This window comes from Bufo gargarizans, chromosome 6 (assembly GCF_014858855.1).
Source record: "Bufo gargarizans isolate SCDJY-AF-19 chromosome 6, ASM1485885v1, whole genome shotgun sequence".
Classification (NCBI taxonomy): Eukaryota; Metazoa; Chordata; class Amphibia; order Anura; family Bufonidae; genus Bufo; species Bufo gargarizans.
Window position 1 is genome coordinate 237373134 of NC_058085.1, and position 16357 is coordinate 237389490.

The 16357-nt window shown below is 46.5% G+C and overlaps 1 protein-coding gene across 1 annotated transcript in view; it reads right to left on the reverse strand.

The window, feature by feature from the left end:
• LOC122942101 (zinc finger protein 252-like) overlaps positions 1-16357 on the reverse strand; it is an 81359-nt gene that overhangs the window by 50050 nt on the left and 14952 nt on the right. Inside the window, exons 5-6 of the mRNA XM_044299597.1 lie at positions 13763-13857; positions 13129-13240 (exon numbers count right to left, since the gene is read on the reverse strand). Coding sequence (XP_044155532.1) covers positions 13129-13240; positions 13763-13857 — 207 coding nt within the window. The remainder of the gene's footprint in view (positions 1-13128; positions 13241-13762; positions 13858-16357) is intronic.

Here is a 16357-nt window from a genome sequence, read left to right on the forward strand (position 1 = left end):
GGGGTCTCACACCTTTAGCCTGGGCAGCGAGCTTCAGAAGAAAAAGGACAGATCCTTATCACACAGCTGGTTGGTACAGGAGGAAAGATGACCTGAAAGTCACCTCCAATCCATAAACTTCATATTCTTCCCATATTTTCCTAATATTTCATGGGTTATGGAAATGGGAAAGGAACCATCTTTTCAGAGATGGTTTTGGTTCTCCTAACCCACCTTCTAGGAAACCCGCGGACAAATCAGAGATTCCCGCTCTGAGATATAAAGGTTCTCGGGCACCCTGTATTATCTTCTAGTCGTATTTGTTATCAGATGATGCGTAAAATTGTACTGATTATCAATATCTACTATATTTCTTGATTGGACTTACGGGATATGGAGAAATGGGCAAAGCAAAGATTCTGCCAGGTTTTCTCCCTATGGGGCAAAGGACTGCCCCTGTTCCAATTACCCAAGGCTGGACCTGAACGTGTCATAACCACTCCCCGCTTCAGAGTAGGTAAAAACAGTGACACACTCAGGTCCTGGGTCCTTCACCTACCATCTGACGTCGTCTAACATCTCGACCGCCCGCAGGGACACGGGCACCCCACCATCTTGGATTATTATTTCAAAGACTTTGCCTATTACTGGACACTACCACGGTAATTCTGAACTTACAGACATTCTATTCCCTTCCACCTCTAACTATTTCTATCCAAACCAATCTGTTCACCTGGCCGGTATATTTATCTGTCAGCTTTAATATATATATTTTTGTGTGTAGTTTTAGAATAAAAACTAACGATTTCATCGTTCCAGTTTTGCCCTTGTTACTTGATGACCTGATCTATGCTAAGAACGCTGTCCTCAGAAGACATACTACCAAATGGTGTTATTTTTATAAATTGTTAATGTACTAGCTAGGTTGCAAATAACCGTTTCGTCCCTTTAGGATTAGCTAGCCGGGGTCTCTTTGCCCCGATTCAATACGAAGAGTGGTGGCAGCAAATTAATTTGATTTCCAGCGTGAAATCAGTAATTTTATTTTTACCGATTGTACATACAATTGTGATTGCATCCTTTCTGGGCCCACCAACCAATCTTACACGTCTTCTGTGCTCACAGTGGATTCGCCTCCAGGAGTCTCTAGTGGAGACCTGTATGGCAACTGTGGCTTAGTACGACGGGATTGGCGGGTGGTCGTCACATTGGTGGCAGCTAGTGGGATAGCAGAACCCAAAACCAGGCAGAAGTCCGCTTTTGGGAGATCAGAGCACAAAGAACTGACAAGTGCAGCTTTTTGCGCAATCATAACAATAGGACAGCGGTTACTTAGTATCCTGTCCTGTGGAACTTGTGTTCTGGGCGCAAAACGGTGCACATTGATAGGAATAGATTGGTTTACATTTTCCCCACCTTTTCTTTGCTATATCCTATTCTTTTCCTCTTCTTTTCTGAATGTCTGATTCAGTTCCAAATTACCAAAGTTGGTCTGTCGCCGACTTACAAGCCGTGTGTGAGTCGCAAGGCATTGCCATTCTGAACAAAAATCGATCACAGCTGATCAAAGCTTTGACGGAGAGAGACAGCCAAGCGATGGAGGATTCCAATCCCACAGAGGAGGCTTCGCTGCCCCTTCGTTCAACGTCACCCAGCACCGCCAGCTATGGGAGTGCTGATGTTGCTACTTCAGCTCCGGGTGATGCAGGTACCCTGGATATCAGCATGTCCACCGCTCCTGCTAACCCTCAGCAAGGAACAAGCAGCTCTGGACTGAACTTCACTGCCTTGGGCCCTATGAGCCAGCAGTTGTTACCGGGCCTGACTGGCGCGGATTTACGTTTATACCTGGAGATGCAGCAACAGCAGCAAAGAGAGGAGCGGCAGTTCCAGCTTCAGATGCAGCTCGAAAGAGAGGAGCGACAGCAGCAAATAGAGGAGCGACAGCAGCAAATAGAGGAGCGACAGCAGCAGTTCCAGCTTCAGAGAGAAGTGCTGCAGCACCAGCGTGCACTAGAACTGGCCCAAGTGAGACAGGCCGAGCGGTCTGCCTCTCCTAACACTCCTGCTGCAGGAGGCATTCCTCTACCCGGGGTCCCCAAAGCAAGGTTTCCAGTTATGGAGAAAAACGGGGACATTGATTTATATTTACGGAGAGCGTGCCGCCAGTTCTGCATCCCTGAAGATCAGTGGGCTCTACACCTGACGCCTCAGCTGACTGGTAAAGCGCTGGATGCTTTTGCGGAACTACCCACAGACCAAGATTGCGATTATCAGACTATCAAGGATGCCATAATTGCTAAGTTCCAGTTAACCCCTGAGGTTTACCGGAGAAAGTTCCGTGCCATCCTGAAAGGATTCACAGACTCTTACGCGGATGTGGCTAGCCGCTTATGCACCACATTCCGCCAATGGACTAGAATTCTTAAAGAAAAGACTTATGCTACCCTTGAGGATTTGATGATCCATGACCAACTCCTTGCGATATGCCCTACCGATGTGAGACAGTTTGTGCTGGAGCGCAAGCCCCAGTCTGTGAAAGAAGCTGCTGAGCTGGCAGACATGTTTGTCGCAACCCGGGTACCGGACATTCGCAAACCTGTAATAACGGACATCCGCAGGCCGGTGGTATCAGACATCCGCAAACCCCTGGTACCTGACAGCCGCAAAACTCCAGTACCCAACCAGGACAGAGCCATGTCCCAGAACTGGAGAGAAGGCAGGCCCACTGGCCCTGTGAACCGTGAGACAACCAGGCCCTGGTGTGAGCTGTGTCGCAGGCCCGGTCACACCAAGCAAACCTGTTACGCAGGGAAGCCGGCCCAACCACCTAGCACCGCGACAACGCCAAGCCCTAAGGGGGCCAACGCTTCCTCACCTACCTCGTCTGCTGTATTGCTGGTCGGAGGACCTGAGGTGCACCGCGGATCCCAGAATCACCAGCCTGTCACTGTGAACGGCCAGACTGTCATCGGGTTCCGTGATACCGGCGCAGATGTAACCTTGGTCCGTTCACATCTTGTTACGGAGAAGGATATCCTTCCAGGAAAGTACCTCGCTCTGACCGGAGTTGGGGGGCACTCGCACTCATGTGGCCCAAGCCCAAGTCACCATTGATTGGGGAATGGGACGGCAAAAGCGAGTTGTTGGGGTCCTGGATGATATTCCCGTTGCCACAGTGCTTGGCACTGATTTGGGCACCCTTGTTTCCCATTACGAATACCCTGCAAGCGCGCAGGAGGCCCAAGCAGGACTCCCTGACCAAAACCAGGTACTGTACAGCCCTGTGGGGAAACAGGGAGACGGGGACACTTTGCCTGCTATTCCTACTGTCCCTAACGCACCTAGGGAGGTATCAGATTTAAATGTACAAGCAACCGAATGTCATTTGCCTACTTCTGCACCTGTCATTGTTGATCCGAATGCGTGTGTTAGTGTTAGCAATGGTGATATAAATGATGCTGTACCTGTTCTGGCCATTACACGTTCTATGGCCAGCCGCCTGAACTCAGAACCGACCGAAGGGACCCCCTCGGGCGATTCTGACCCTCAGGTGGATAACAATGCGAGAAAGACCTTTTCATGTGATGATGATGATGATTGTGTCACTGCGCTGGTAGACGCTTCCAGTGTCGCCAGTAACCTGGGCTCAGATGGGGCTGCGGGGACAGAACCAGCCGTCCCTCCACCCACCTCTGACCGCAGCATTGAAGGTAACTCTCCACAGCTGACCTCATACGTCACTGGTCAGCTGGAGGAGACCGGTGGCGCTGCATTCGTGCAGGCCTTAAAGGGTGACCCTAGTCTGGGGGCACTTAGGGCCCGAGCCGGCCAGCCCCCAGGTGAGGGCACTCCATATAAAATCTATTGGGAGAACGACCGACTGTACTGTGAAGCTGTACAGCCTACAAAAGGTGGCGCAGGTGAGAACACGAGACAGCTGGTACTCCCTAGGGAATTTCGGGCACAGGTGCTCAAAGCAGCCCACGACATTCCACTTGCAGGACATTTGGGTATCAGAAAGACCCACAAACGTGTTCAGAACCATTTTTACTGGCCCACGATGGGAACGGACATAACAAAGTACTGCCGATCGTGTACCACTTGCCAGAGGGTTAAGAAGGCTGGAGGACCCCGCAAAGCTCCTTTGCAGCCACTGCCCGTGATCACAGAGCCCTTCCAGAGAGTGGCAGTGGATATAATTGGTCCCCTTCCCATTCCTAGCAGTTCTGGCAAGCGCTACATCTTAATGGTCGTGGACTATGCCACCCGTTACCCAGAGGCGGTAGCACTGTCTTCCCTTAGGTCGGCCACGGTGGCAGACGCCTTGATCGGGATTTTCTCGCGTGTAGGTTTCCCCGCCGAGATGATCTCTGATCAGGGCTCTTGCTTCATGTCGGAGCTAATGGAAGCCCTCTGTGAGAGGATGCAAATCAAGCACACCACTTCCAGTGCGTATCACCCGCAAACCAACGGCCTTTGCGAACGTTTCAACGGAACGTTAAAGCAAATGCTGGCCACGTTCGTGGAATCGCAGGGGAAGGACTGGGAGCGGCACCTGCCTCATTTGCTGTTCGCTTACAGAGAAGTGCCACAGGAGTCCACTGGGTTCTCGCCCTTTGAACTCCTATATGGACGAGACGTCCGAGGGCCCTTAAAACTGATTCGGGAGACCTGGGAGGGAAAAGGTGACCCCTCAGAAGTCTCTGTGGTTGAATATGTCCTAAAATTTCGGGACAAGATGGAGTCCCTCATGACCATAGTGACGGGAAACCTTGCACAGGCACAGGCCAAACAGAAGGCTTGGTATGATCAGCATGCCAGAGAGCGGTCATACGCAGCAGGTCAGAAGGTATAGGCCCTACTCCCTGTCAGGCAGAACAAATTGCAGGCTGGCTGGGAAGGGCCATACACCATTCTGAAACAGGTGAACCCAGTCACTTACCTAGTGAGTCTCGGGGGTAAGCGACAGAAACTGTTCCACGTGAACATGTTAAAAGCACACGAGGAAAGGGAGCAGTATGTATTAGCAGTGTGTAGCCAGCTAGAACCCGAAGAGCCAGATCCACTGATAGACTTACTAGCAGAGCTACGAGACGTGGCAGAGGATTGGAACATCAACCCCCACCTCTCGTACCCACAGAAGCTTCAGCTCACCACTCTCCTGAGTGCGCACAGCGCCATATTCTCAGGCATCCCTGGCCAAACCAACCTAGCAGCTCACCGAGTTGACACAGGGACCCACAAGCCCTTACGGCAGGGCCCCTATCGCACCTCACCCGAAGTGCAGGCTGAAATCAAACGAGAGATTGATGAGATGCTACAGTTAATGGTCATCCAGAAATCCTCTAGTCCATGGGCCGCCCCGGTTGTTTTAGTCCCCAAAAAGGACAAGACAACCCGGTTCTGTGTCGACTATCGGAGACTGAATGACATCACCATAACCGATGCGTATCCCATGCCTCGAATTGATGAATTGCTGGATCAGCTGGCGTCCGCCAGCTATCTAACAATCATGGACTTGAGCCGTGGATACTGGCAGATTCCGCTTGCGCCAGAGGCGAGAGCGAAATCCGCATTCATCACCCCTTTTGGCCTCTATGAGTTTACTCGTATGCCCTTTGGGATGAAGAATGCGCCCGCCACCTTTCAGCGGGCCATGAATGAACTGTTGGAAGGAATGCAAGGTTATGCCCTAGCCTATCTGGACGATATAGCCATATATAGTCCAACCTGGGAAGATCACCTTGATCATCTGTCACAGGTATTGGGAAGACTGTCCGCTGCCAATCTGACCATTAAGCCCAACAAATGTCAGATTGCCATGACAGAGGTTCAGTACTTAGGACACAGAGTAGGCAGCCAGACCCTGAAACCTCAGATAGGGAAGGTCGATGCCATTGTAGCATGGCCACGGCCTAACACCAAAAAACAAATACAGGCATTTCTGGGAACGGCAGGGTACTATAGGAAGTTTGTTCCATCCTATAGTACTCTGGCTAAACCGCTGACCGATGCAACGGGCAAAAAACAACCCAACACGGTCACATGGAACTCGGAACTAGAACAGGCATTTCGGGCCCTGAAGGAAGCGCTAGCTAGCGCTCCTGTCCTTCAAGCTCCCGACTTCTCCCGTCAGTTCCTAGTACAAACTGACGCCTCAGACCACGGTCTGGGAGCCGTCCTTAGTCAGGTGGACGCAACCGGGAATGAGCACCCTGTCCTCTACCTGAGCCGAAAACTACTCCCGCGGGAAACCGCATACTGCACCACTGAGAAAGAGTGCCTAGCGATCGTATGGGCCCTACAGAAACTACAATCGCACCTATACGGACGATCCTTCATGGTCATCACAGATCACAACCCTCTCAGCTGGCTGAAACGTACTTCTGGTACCAACGGAAAACTTCTCCGCTGGAGCTTAGAGCTCCAACAGTACGATTTCACGATTCAGCACAAACCGGGAAGTCGCCATCAGAATGCTGACGGACTTTCCCGCTGTAACTAGCTCAAATAGGGAGTTGGGATTGCTTCAGTCCCAGTCTTGCTGACCACTCCTTCCTCAATCTTCCAAAGGGGGAGGTGTGACGCTTTGCGATCCACAGCGATACTAGGAAATCACAAATGCGCCATATTTCTCAATCACAAAGACAAAAGAGCCTTCACTAAGAATCTTCTCTTTCACTAAAGGAGTAACTCACAGATCAGAGGTACAATTAGCACCTTCTTGCCAAAGAATCTTCCTGCCCCATGCCAGGTTTAAGTACCCATCAATCCGGTATTCTCTTGACAGAACCTCATAAAAACTTCCTTTCTGCAGCCCTAGTGTCTCCAATACCAGCAGGGGTCTCACACCTTTAGCCTGGGCAGCGAGCTTCAGAAGAAAAAGGACAGATCCTTATCACACAGCTGGTTGGTACAGGAGGAAAGATGACCTGAAAGTCACCTCCAATCCATAAACTTCATATTCTTCCCATATTTTCCTAATATTTCATGGGTTATGGAAATGGGAAAGGAACCATCTTTTCAGAGATGGTTTTGGTTCTCCTAACCCACCTTCTAGGAAACCCGCGGACAAATCAGAGATTCCCGCTCTGAGATATAAAGGTTCTCGGGCACCCTGTATTATCTTCTAGTCGTATTTGTTATCAGATGATGCGTAAAATTGTACTGATTATCAATATCTACTATATTTCTTGATTGGACTTACGGGATATGGAGAAATGGGCAAAGCAAAGATTCTGCCAGGTTTTCTCCCTATGGGGCAAAGGACTGCCCCTGTTCCAATTACCCAAGGCTGGACCTGAACGTGTCATAACCACTCCCCGCTTCAGAGTAGGTAAAAACAGTGACACACTCAGGTCCTGGGTCCTTCACCTACCATCTGACGTCGTCTAACATCTCGACCGCCCGCAGGGACACGGGCACCCCACCATCTTGGATTATTATTTCAAAGACTTTGCCTATTACTGGACACTACCACGGTAATTCTGAACTTACAGACATTATATTCCCTTCCACCTCTAACTATTTCTATCCAAACCAATCTGTTCACCTGGCCGGTATATTTATCTGTCAGCTTTAATATATATATTTTTGTGTGTAGTTTTAGAATAAAAACTAACGATTTCATCGTTCCAGTTTTGCCCTTGTTACTTGATGACCTGATCTATGCTAAGAACGCTGTCCTCAGAAGACATACTACCAAATGGTGTTATTTTTATAAATTGTTAATGTACTAGCTAGGTTGCAAATAACCGTTTCGTCCCTTTAGGATTAGCTAGCCGGGGTCTCTTTGCCCCGATTCAATACGAAGAGTGGTGGCAGCAAATTAATTTGATTTCCAGCGTGAAATCAGTAATTTTATTTTTACCGATTGTACATACAATCGTGATTGCATCCTTTCTGGGCCCACCAACCAATCTTACACGTCTTCTGTGCTCACAGTGGATTCGCCTCCAGGAGTCTCTAGTGGAGACCTGTATGGCAACTGTGGCTTAGTACGACGGGATTGGCGGGTGGTCGTCACACCGGGATCTAGCCTTTACTGCAGAGCTGCAGGGAGAGGTTCAATGAATAGATACTAATACACTAAAAGAGACCTAGCATCTAGGCTACACAGCATGTGGCAACCATAGCCACTCAGGATAGCAGGATGGTGGTGGGCATAGAGCATCCTTGTGACATTACACCCCCCCCCCCCCCCCCACCTTACACCTTCTCTTCTTTGAACAGAAATCTAGCAAACATTTCTTCAGACTGGCTGGGGCATCAATATTCTCCAAAGACTCCCAAGAACTTTCCTCGCTGATGGTCTCAGAAGTAGGAGATCTGGAAAGCCGGCTGCAAAAAACTGGCTTAGCAACACTCTTCTTAGGAGCAGACCACTGTAGTAGGGAAGACTTAGCCTCACATCACATCATTAAATGGCCCTGATGTCATTGAGGGATATCTGGCTTTTACTGTGTTGAAGAGCCATAACTGGGGCTCGGTTATTTTGTATATTAGTGTTTCCTAGGGAGCTTTGCACTATTGAGCTATTGTTTTGTTTGAGTAGTCTCCAAGGCATTGCTCCCAGTTAGCCAGAATCCTACTCCACAATGATGAGGGGCACCACCCCGAAACAGCTGTCTGTGGATGGATAACTGGCTTAGGTCTTCCCCTGTCACATCCTTAAGGCTTGTAAAAGAGCTGGATCTTGACATAGGGGCCACTTAATACACTACGTGCAGAATTATTAGGCAAATGAGTATTTTGACCACATCATCCTCTTTATGCATGTTGTCTTACTCCAAGCTGTATAGGCTCGAAAGCCTACTACCAATTAAGCATATTAGGTGATGTGCATCTCTGTAATGAGAAGGGGTGTGGTCTAATGACATCAACACCCTATATCAGGTGTGCATAATTAATAGGCAACTTCCTTTCCTTTGGCAAAATGGGTCAAAAGAAGGACTTGACAGGCTCAGAAAAGTCAAAATAGTGAGATATCTTGCAGAGGGATGCAGCACTCTTAAAATTGCAAAGCTTCTGAAGCGTGATCATCGAACAATCAAGCGTTTCATTCAAAATAGTCAACAGGATTGCAAGAAGCGTGTGGAAGAACCAAGGCGCAAAAAAACTGCCCATGAACTGAGAAAAGTCAAGCGTGCAGCTGCCAAGATGCCACTTGCCACCAGTTTGGCCATATTTCAGAGCTGCAACATCACTGGAGTGCCCAAAAGCACAAGGTGTGCAATACTCAGAGACATGGCCAAGGTAAGAAAGGCTGAAAGACGACCACCACTGAACAAGACACACAAGCTGAAACATCAAGACTGGGCCAAGAAATATCTCAAGACTGATTTTTCTAAGGTTTTATGGACTGATGAAATGAGAGTGAGTCTTGATGGGCCAGATGGCTGGATTGGTAAAGGGCAGAGAGCTCCAGTCCGACTCAGACGCCAGCAAGGTGGAGGTGGAGTACTGGTTTGGGCTGGTATCATCAAAGATGAGCTTGTGGGGCCTTTTTGGGTTGAGGATGGAGTCAAGCTCAACTCCCAGTCCTACTGCCAGTTTCTGGAAGACACCTTCTTCAAGCAGTGGTACAGGAAGAAGTCTGCAAGGTAAGAAAAACATGATTTTCATGCAGGACAATGCTCCATCACACGCGTCCAAGTACTCCACAACGTGGCTGGCAAGAAAGGGTATAAAAGAAGAAAATCTAATGACATGGCCTCCTTGTTCACCTGATCTGAACCCCATTGAGAACCTGTGGTCCATCATCAAATGTGAGATTTACAAGGAGGGAAAACAGTACACCTCTCTGAACAGTGTCTGGGAGGCTGTGGTTGCTGCTGCACGCAATGTTGATGGTGAACAGATCAAAACACTTACAGAATCCATGGATGGCAGGCTTTGAGTGTCCATGCAAAGAAAGGTGGCTATATTGGTCACTGATTTGTTTTTGTTTTGTTTTTGAATGTCAGAAATGTATATTTGTGAATGTTGAGATGTTATATTGGTTTCACTGGTAAAAATAATTGAATAATAATAATAATAATAATTGAAATGGGTATATATTTGTTTTTTGTTAAGTTGCCTAATAATTATGTACAGTAATAGTCACCTGCACACACAGATATCCCCCTAAAATAGCTAAAACTAAAAACAAACTAAAAACTACTTCCAAAAATATTCAGCTTTGATATTAATGAGTTTTTTGGGTTCATTGAGAACATGGTTGTTGTTCAATAATAAAATTAATCCTCAAAAATACAACTTGCCTAATAATTCTGCACTCCCTGTATGGCGGATCTGGTGATCTCTGTAATGGGGACACCCTTTTGCTTGGTTTTCCTTCCTTTGAGGGATATCTGGTTTTCACTGTATTGAAGACCCATAACTGGGGCTTTCATAGTTATTTTGCATATTACTGTTTCCTAGGGAGCTTTGGATTGCTGTGTTGGGACTCTTAAATGAGGCTCCACTGTGTTTTTTGTAGCTGGTCTCCCTAAGGTGAGCTATTGTTTTGTTTGAATAGTCTTCAAGGCATTGCCACTGGTTAGCCAGAATCCTACTCCACACTGATGAGGGGCCACTTAATATGGTGGATTTGGTGATCTCTGTGATGGGGACACCCTTTTGCTTGGTTTTCCTTCCTTTGAGGGATATCTGGCTTTCACCGTGTTGGAGATGCATAACTGGGGCGCCACGGTTATTTTGCATAGACAGAACCAAACCAGTCCCACAGAAGTGAACAGGAAGATACAGGCAGAACAGATGGGGAAATTTTCTCTGAGTTCACCACCCAGGGCTTCACCAGACACTGGACAACTATACAGTACTGGTTCACCAAATCCTTATGCAGGAAGTTCCCTGCTGAGCCGGAGTTTAGGAAGGCCTAAATGGTAAACTGCAAACCAGTGCAAGACAAAGATACAGGTAAAGTCAAGTTTTGAAATAGTTGGTATTCACCTAGGGCCATCTCTCCTATGGTTCCTAGGTTTGGGAGGCCTTGTGAGGACATTGTATTTTGGTGCTAAGGAAAACTGTCATGCCATTGGGAGCGCCTACACAGACGCTCCTATTCAGACAATTTGAGTCTATTCATGTGCATGTGTTCTGTTGCAGGCAAATTAAAAGGAATCAGAGGTCTCTGGAAAGAATGCATCAACTGAGGAGGTCTTCCCTCATGGACGGCTTGGCACGTTCCTGGAACCAAAAGGTCAATACGAGTAGCAAGAGAAATGAAACCCTCCATAGTTGCCAGGACTTCATGACTCACCAGTTCATCCTTAATATGAGATGACAGGCCCTTCCAGAATGCTGCCTCTAAAGCCTAATTGTTTCAGGTCACCTCAGCGCACAGGGTGCGGAATAGTATGGCAAGACTCTGTGGAAGATGGCTAGGAACTCATTCAGATTACTGGTCACAGGATCACCTTTCTCCCATAACGGATTAGCCCAAGTGAGGACCTCGCCAGAAAGAAGCAAAACCACAAAGGTCACCTTGGCTCGGTTAGAAAAAAACTGTAGCGGCAGCTTAAAATGAATAGTACATTGGTAGCGGAAGCCATGACACATCTTGAGATCTCCACCATAATATGTTGGTAGCGATTGGTGTAAACTGGAACCTCTCTCAGGCAACACTTGAGGCAGAGGTGGAGGTGCAACTGAGGCAACGGTCAAAACGTTCCGGCGGGTGGACATATCCAGCAGTCACTCATGGCAGTCACACTGTTGAGTCAGCTCCTGGCATACTTTGGGTAAAGCCATCTGAGGTGGGTCAGCAGGATCCATGGCCTTAGCAAAATGTTACAGGCAGTGAGTGTGAATCCAATATAACAATCAACCAGTTTGACTTTCGGCAAGTCCTGAGGGTGTTATCCTGGCAACCCTGTGGTTTTCAACCTCCAACCCCTAGACAGGTATCTGGCCCTCGCTGCAGGGAAGCCAGTAGGCCACTACCTCTTGGAATAGTCCCGGTGTGGTTGGCTACTGACCCACATGCACTGAGGGATCAGGTAATACATGTAGTCAGGAAACAGGCAGAGATCAGACCAGACAGTGTACATATGAATCCGTGAAACAGTCCAAAGCTCAGAGCAGGTGGTTCAGGATCACTACGTTGAACAGGGCCAGGTGGCAGAGCCAGGATCCAGTAAACAGGCTGTACACAGACAATTGGATAAGATCTTTTGCAGGGCCCAGCGAGTAAGTGAAACTAAAAGGAATCTAAAAGGATAGTAGCTTGGCAGCCGGCCCCAGGCAAAAAGTAGAGTGATGCAGTGCCCATGCGTTTCCTAGATAGCAAAATGGTGGCAGGCACAGAGCATCACCATGACAAATAGCATGGTACCAACAACATTATTTTTTACATTTCCCTGTTAACATAAAAAAAATAATAATACTATGAATATAAAATGGCTAAGAAATAAAGCCTGATGTGTCGTGAAAAAAATATGCAAAAAAGGATTTTAACCAAAAAAGGAAAAATGTTAAATCATTTAAACCTACATATACTGCACTATTCCCATTAACAGGGAAAAATAGGCAGGTATTAAACTGGTTAACAATTCACCCGTACATAAAAGAACAGCCACAACATACCGTAATAGGTCCACAGCAGTGTATCTAGCCAAAGGCCTCATGCACACAACCGTTGTTTTGGTCCTCATCCGAGCCGCAGTTTTTGCGGCTCAGATGTGGACCCATTCACTTCAATAGGGGCGCAAAAGATGCGGACAGCACTCCGTGTGCTGTCTGCATCCGTTGCTCTGTTCCGCAGCCCCGCAAAAAAAATATAACATGTACTATTCTTGTCCGTTTTGCGGACAAGAATAGGCATTTCTACAATGGGCTGCCCGTTCCATAAATTGTGGAAGGCACACGGGCGGCTTCCGTTTTTTTGCGGATCCATGGTTTGCGGACTGCAAAAATGGAACGGTCGTGTGCACGAGGCCAAAGAGTTTGAATTCCAGTGCAGAACTGCAGCAGCATTGCCGTACATGTCACCCTTTGCATTGCAAATCAGAAATGTGTAAAACGAGTCCATGTAAAATGGCCTTTAGATTCTACTAACATAAATGTAGAATAAAGGAATACCATGAAAACTCAACAAGGGGAACAAGGGATTATTTTTAAAAGCACTTAAGCAACATGACTTACCAATGCTGTTATCTGTAGGAATTTCTTTCTCCTTACATAGCTGGGTCACAGCAGCATATGTCTCATCTTCTTTTAATATGTCTTCAGTTTTTATATCGCTTACGTTTGTAATCTAATTCATCATGTATAGAACAAATAATGTAAAAATAAAGGGGTTATCGCACAAAAGGTATTAGTATTCAATAAATTGGGCATTTCAAATATTATTAAAATATACCATGCATGAAAAATATTTTATTGTACATTTTCTTTCTGGTAGCACCCCTTGCTGTTTCTCATATGTCCAAAATTATGATTCACCTTTTCCTACATTCATTGGTGGACCGACATACTGAGTAGCTTCCCTGTTTCATCTCTCCTGAAGAGAAGCAGGTGAAGCAGCCCAGACACCTTTCATTCAGTCATTCATCCCTACTCCTAAATTCATAGAAATATGTAACTTTGTCTCTCTAGACAGTGGAGAAGGAAATTGAGGAAATTTGCTATTTATTAGTGGAATGACAGGCTTAGTCATCTCAGACTATTATGATAAGATAATTGATGGCAGCAGTTTAAGATTACATCAGGTGGTTAGATAATAAACTACTAATTTCAGCTCTTCAAATAATGAAACAATATAAAAAACTCCAACTACCTCATCCTGTGGGATATTCAGATTTTCCTGTGGATAATCCTTGGAATATGGAGGACTGGGACATCTTTCTAATGTTTCTTTTTTACTGGATTCAGCTGTAGGAGACAGACACAAAGTGACTGATCACAATGGTACACATTTATTTTCCAGTTATCACCAATTGTGTTTTCCACCCAAAAATAAAACAATAGAGAAAAGGTGAATCCCTTCGCACAAACTGCACTTTTTGTGATAATTTTTGATTCAGGTTTTTGAGACAATGCCAGAAGTGGTTGCAAGGGAATGAGAAATACACCCACTGACAACAAAATAAGGCACCAAGAAGGAATCACAGTTTCTATGTGTAAAGTGCTGTAAAATCTGCCGCCTGTCTGGTTTCTGTGCTCATACACTAAACTGGTTGTGCCACCCTTACATACTAACGTTTCAGTTGATAAAATCAGGGTATCTAAGCCCCACCTAGGAACGGGATTCCACCCATGAACACACATTTATGGGGTTTGTGTTAGCCCTGACTATTTTCGGACCAGGGTAGTGCAAATTTGCCAGGACTGTCTCTGAAAATCAGGGACAGTCCCGCCAAATTCAGGACAGTTGGCAACTATGCCCTTACATTCTAGTACCCTGTTGGGCCGCCTCTAGCCTGGATACAAGAAGAAATACATTTGGTTCCATAGGTTACCCTGCTGCACACAGATACTGGGCCTGTAGATTCTGCACACTGATAGGTTGCCAAAATTGGCATCTCAGCTGGTCCCATAAATGCTCAATTGATGATAAATCTGGTGACCAGGCAAGCAGAGGCATTTCTGGGAAACCCTTGCTGTGTGTGGGTGGACAATATTCTGCAGAAAAATTCCAGTTTGAAGCCCTGCCATGAGAGGCAAGACATGTGGCCACAGGATGTCCAGCACATGTGGCTAATAAGCGACAGCCCTTGTATGCACTCTGCTGCATTCACTTAGCTCCATTACCATCAGCTGTATGTAAAATTGTAATTCATGACAGAAAGAGTAGTGAGCAGAGCGGATACAGCTCTTTAGCTAAGCGATTTAAAGTTATCTGTCCAGCTCTGTTATTAGCATGGGTTTTGTGTGTGCTAATAGGGCAACAGCCATTTAATTTTCCCTGATACTTGCCGCCTAAAGAAAATGAGCCATTATTAATTCAGGGAGAACTCCTTTAAGACAGTAAAAACATTCTGTAAAATAAAAAATAAAAAATTATTGTAGTGCATTTAGGATAATTTAAAAGAAAGTTGTATAAAAGTTTAGTTACACTTTAAAGGAGTTAGCAAGGATTTTAAGACTGATAGGCCATCAATATCATAATCCTGGACAGCCGCTTTAACTAATGACTGCCAATAAAGGAGGTGTAAAAAAAAATTCTAGCAGTCAGACAATTCGAACTGCACCAGAGTAACAGTCATGCAGATTTTACTAATTTAGATGTCATTCTCCAACTACACTATGACAAATACAACATTATTAATAGTGTAGGTCATGGTTTATATGTGATCACCAAGTCATGGTTAGTTCTTTGTGATCCTCCAAGCTGCTGATTTTTCTTTTAGTTACCGCGTATATGTCCTGGTGGGGAGTGGGGGAAAACTCCTACCGCACAATGTCTATATAGACCACGCCACTAGACCTGGAAGCCAGGATAAGTGAGCGGGTCACCTCCTATGCATCGCTCAATACAATCCCTGACCTCCTGACTGTATGAGCCAACCCTGATGGTGGGAGGGTTCATACCCGGAACCTATTACCCTAATATGCCCTGATGATCCCTGATGGTATTGTGAGGAGAAAGAGACAACCGTTCCTCCAAGACACGGAAGAACCAGAGTCTCCCACAGGCCTAGCAACAATGAAGGAGAAGAGAGCAAGCAAAAACCCATAACGGCAGGTAAGAGCCAGCGCAAATGACACGCACTGGAAGAACCAACCACCACCACCACAACGACTGGGTGGAACAACTACAGCTTGATGACTTGTGGTTCTCCCCTCAGGGAAACAATGGAGCCCACTTCTGCAGGCACAGATAAACAGGGGAAATGTCAAACAACCATGCTGGACTACAAACACCAAATAGACCAGTCATGGAACACCAAATGGCATACAACAAACACCCTGTACATAAACCCACACCAAACATCAAAAAAAGGTGAGGAAGGGTAAGGGGACACAGGGAAACATCGGGATGACATTGACAAAGACCTTGATGTTCCACAAGGAGGCCCTCATAGACAGGTGACACATCCAGAGAGGAGCAAAGTGTCACCGCCAGTTCTGTGAAAAGGTCTGACAGACGTCCTTCTCTACCTCTTGCATGATGTTCTTTGTTTTGGTTTCACCTTCTTATCTCATTTCCTTCTCCTAGGTGTCACCTATTTAGACTAATCCTCTTTCCTTTATATTCCCTCCCATACTGCCTCACTTTGCGGTTTATACTACTTCCTGGATTGAAGTGTTCACTGCTGGAGGCTTCTGCTGCTGCTTGTTCAGATAAGTCCTTTCATGTATTGTGTTTCCTTGCTGGCTAGATTGTAGGTGACCCTGACTCCCTCCATATGAAGTGCAGGGAGCCGGTGGT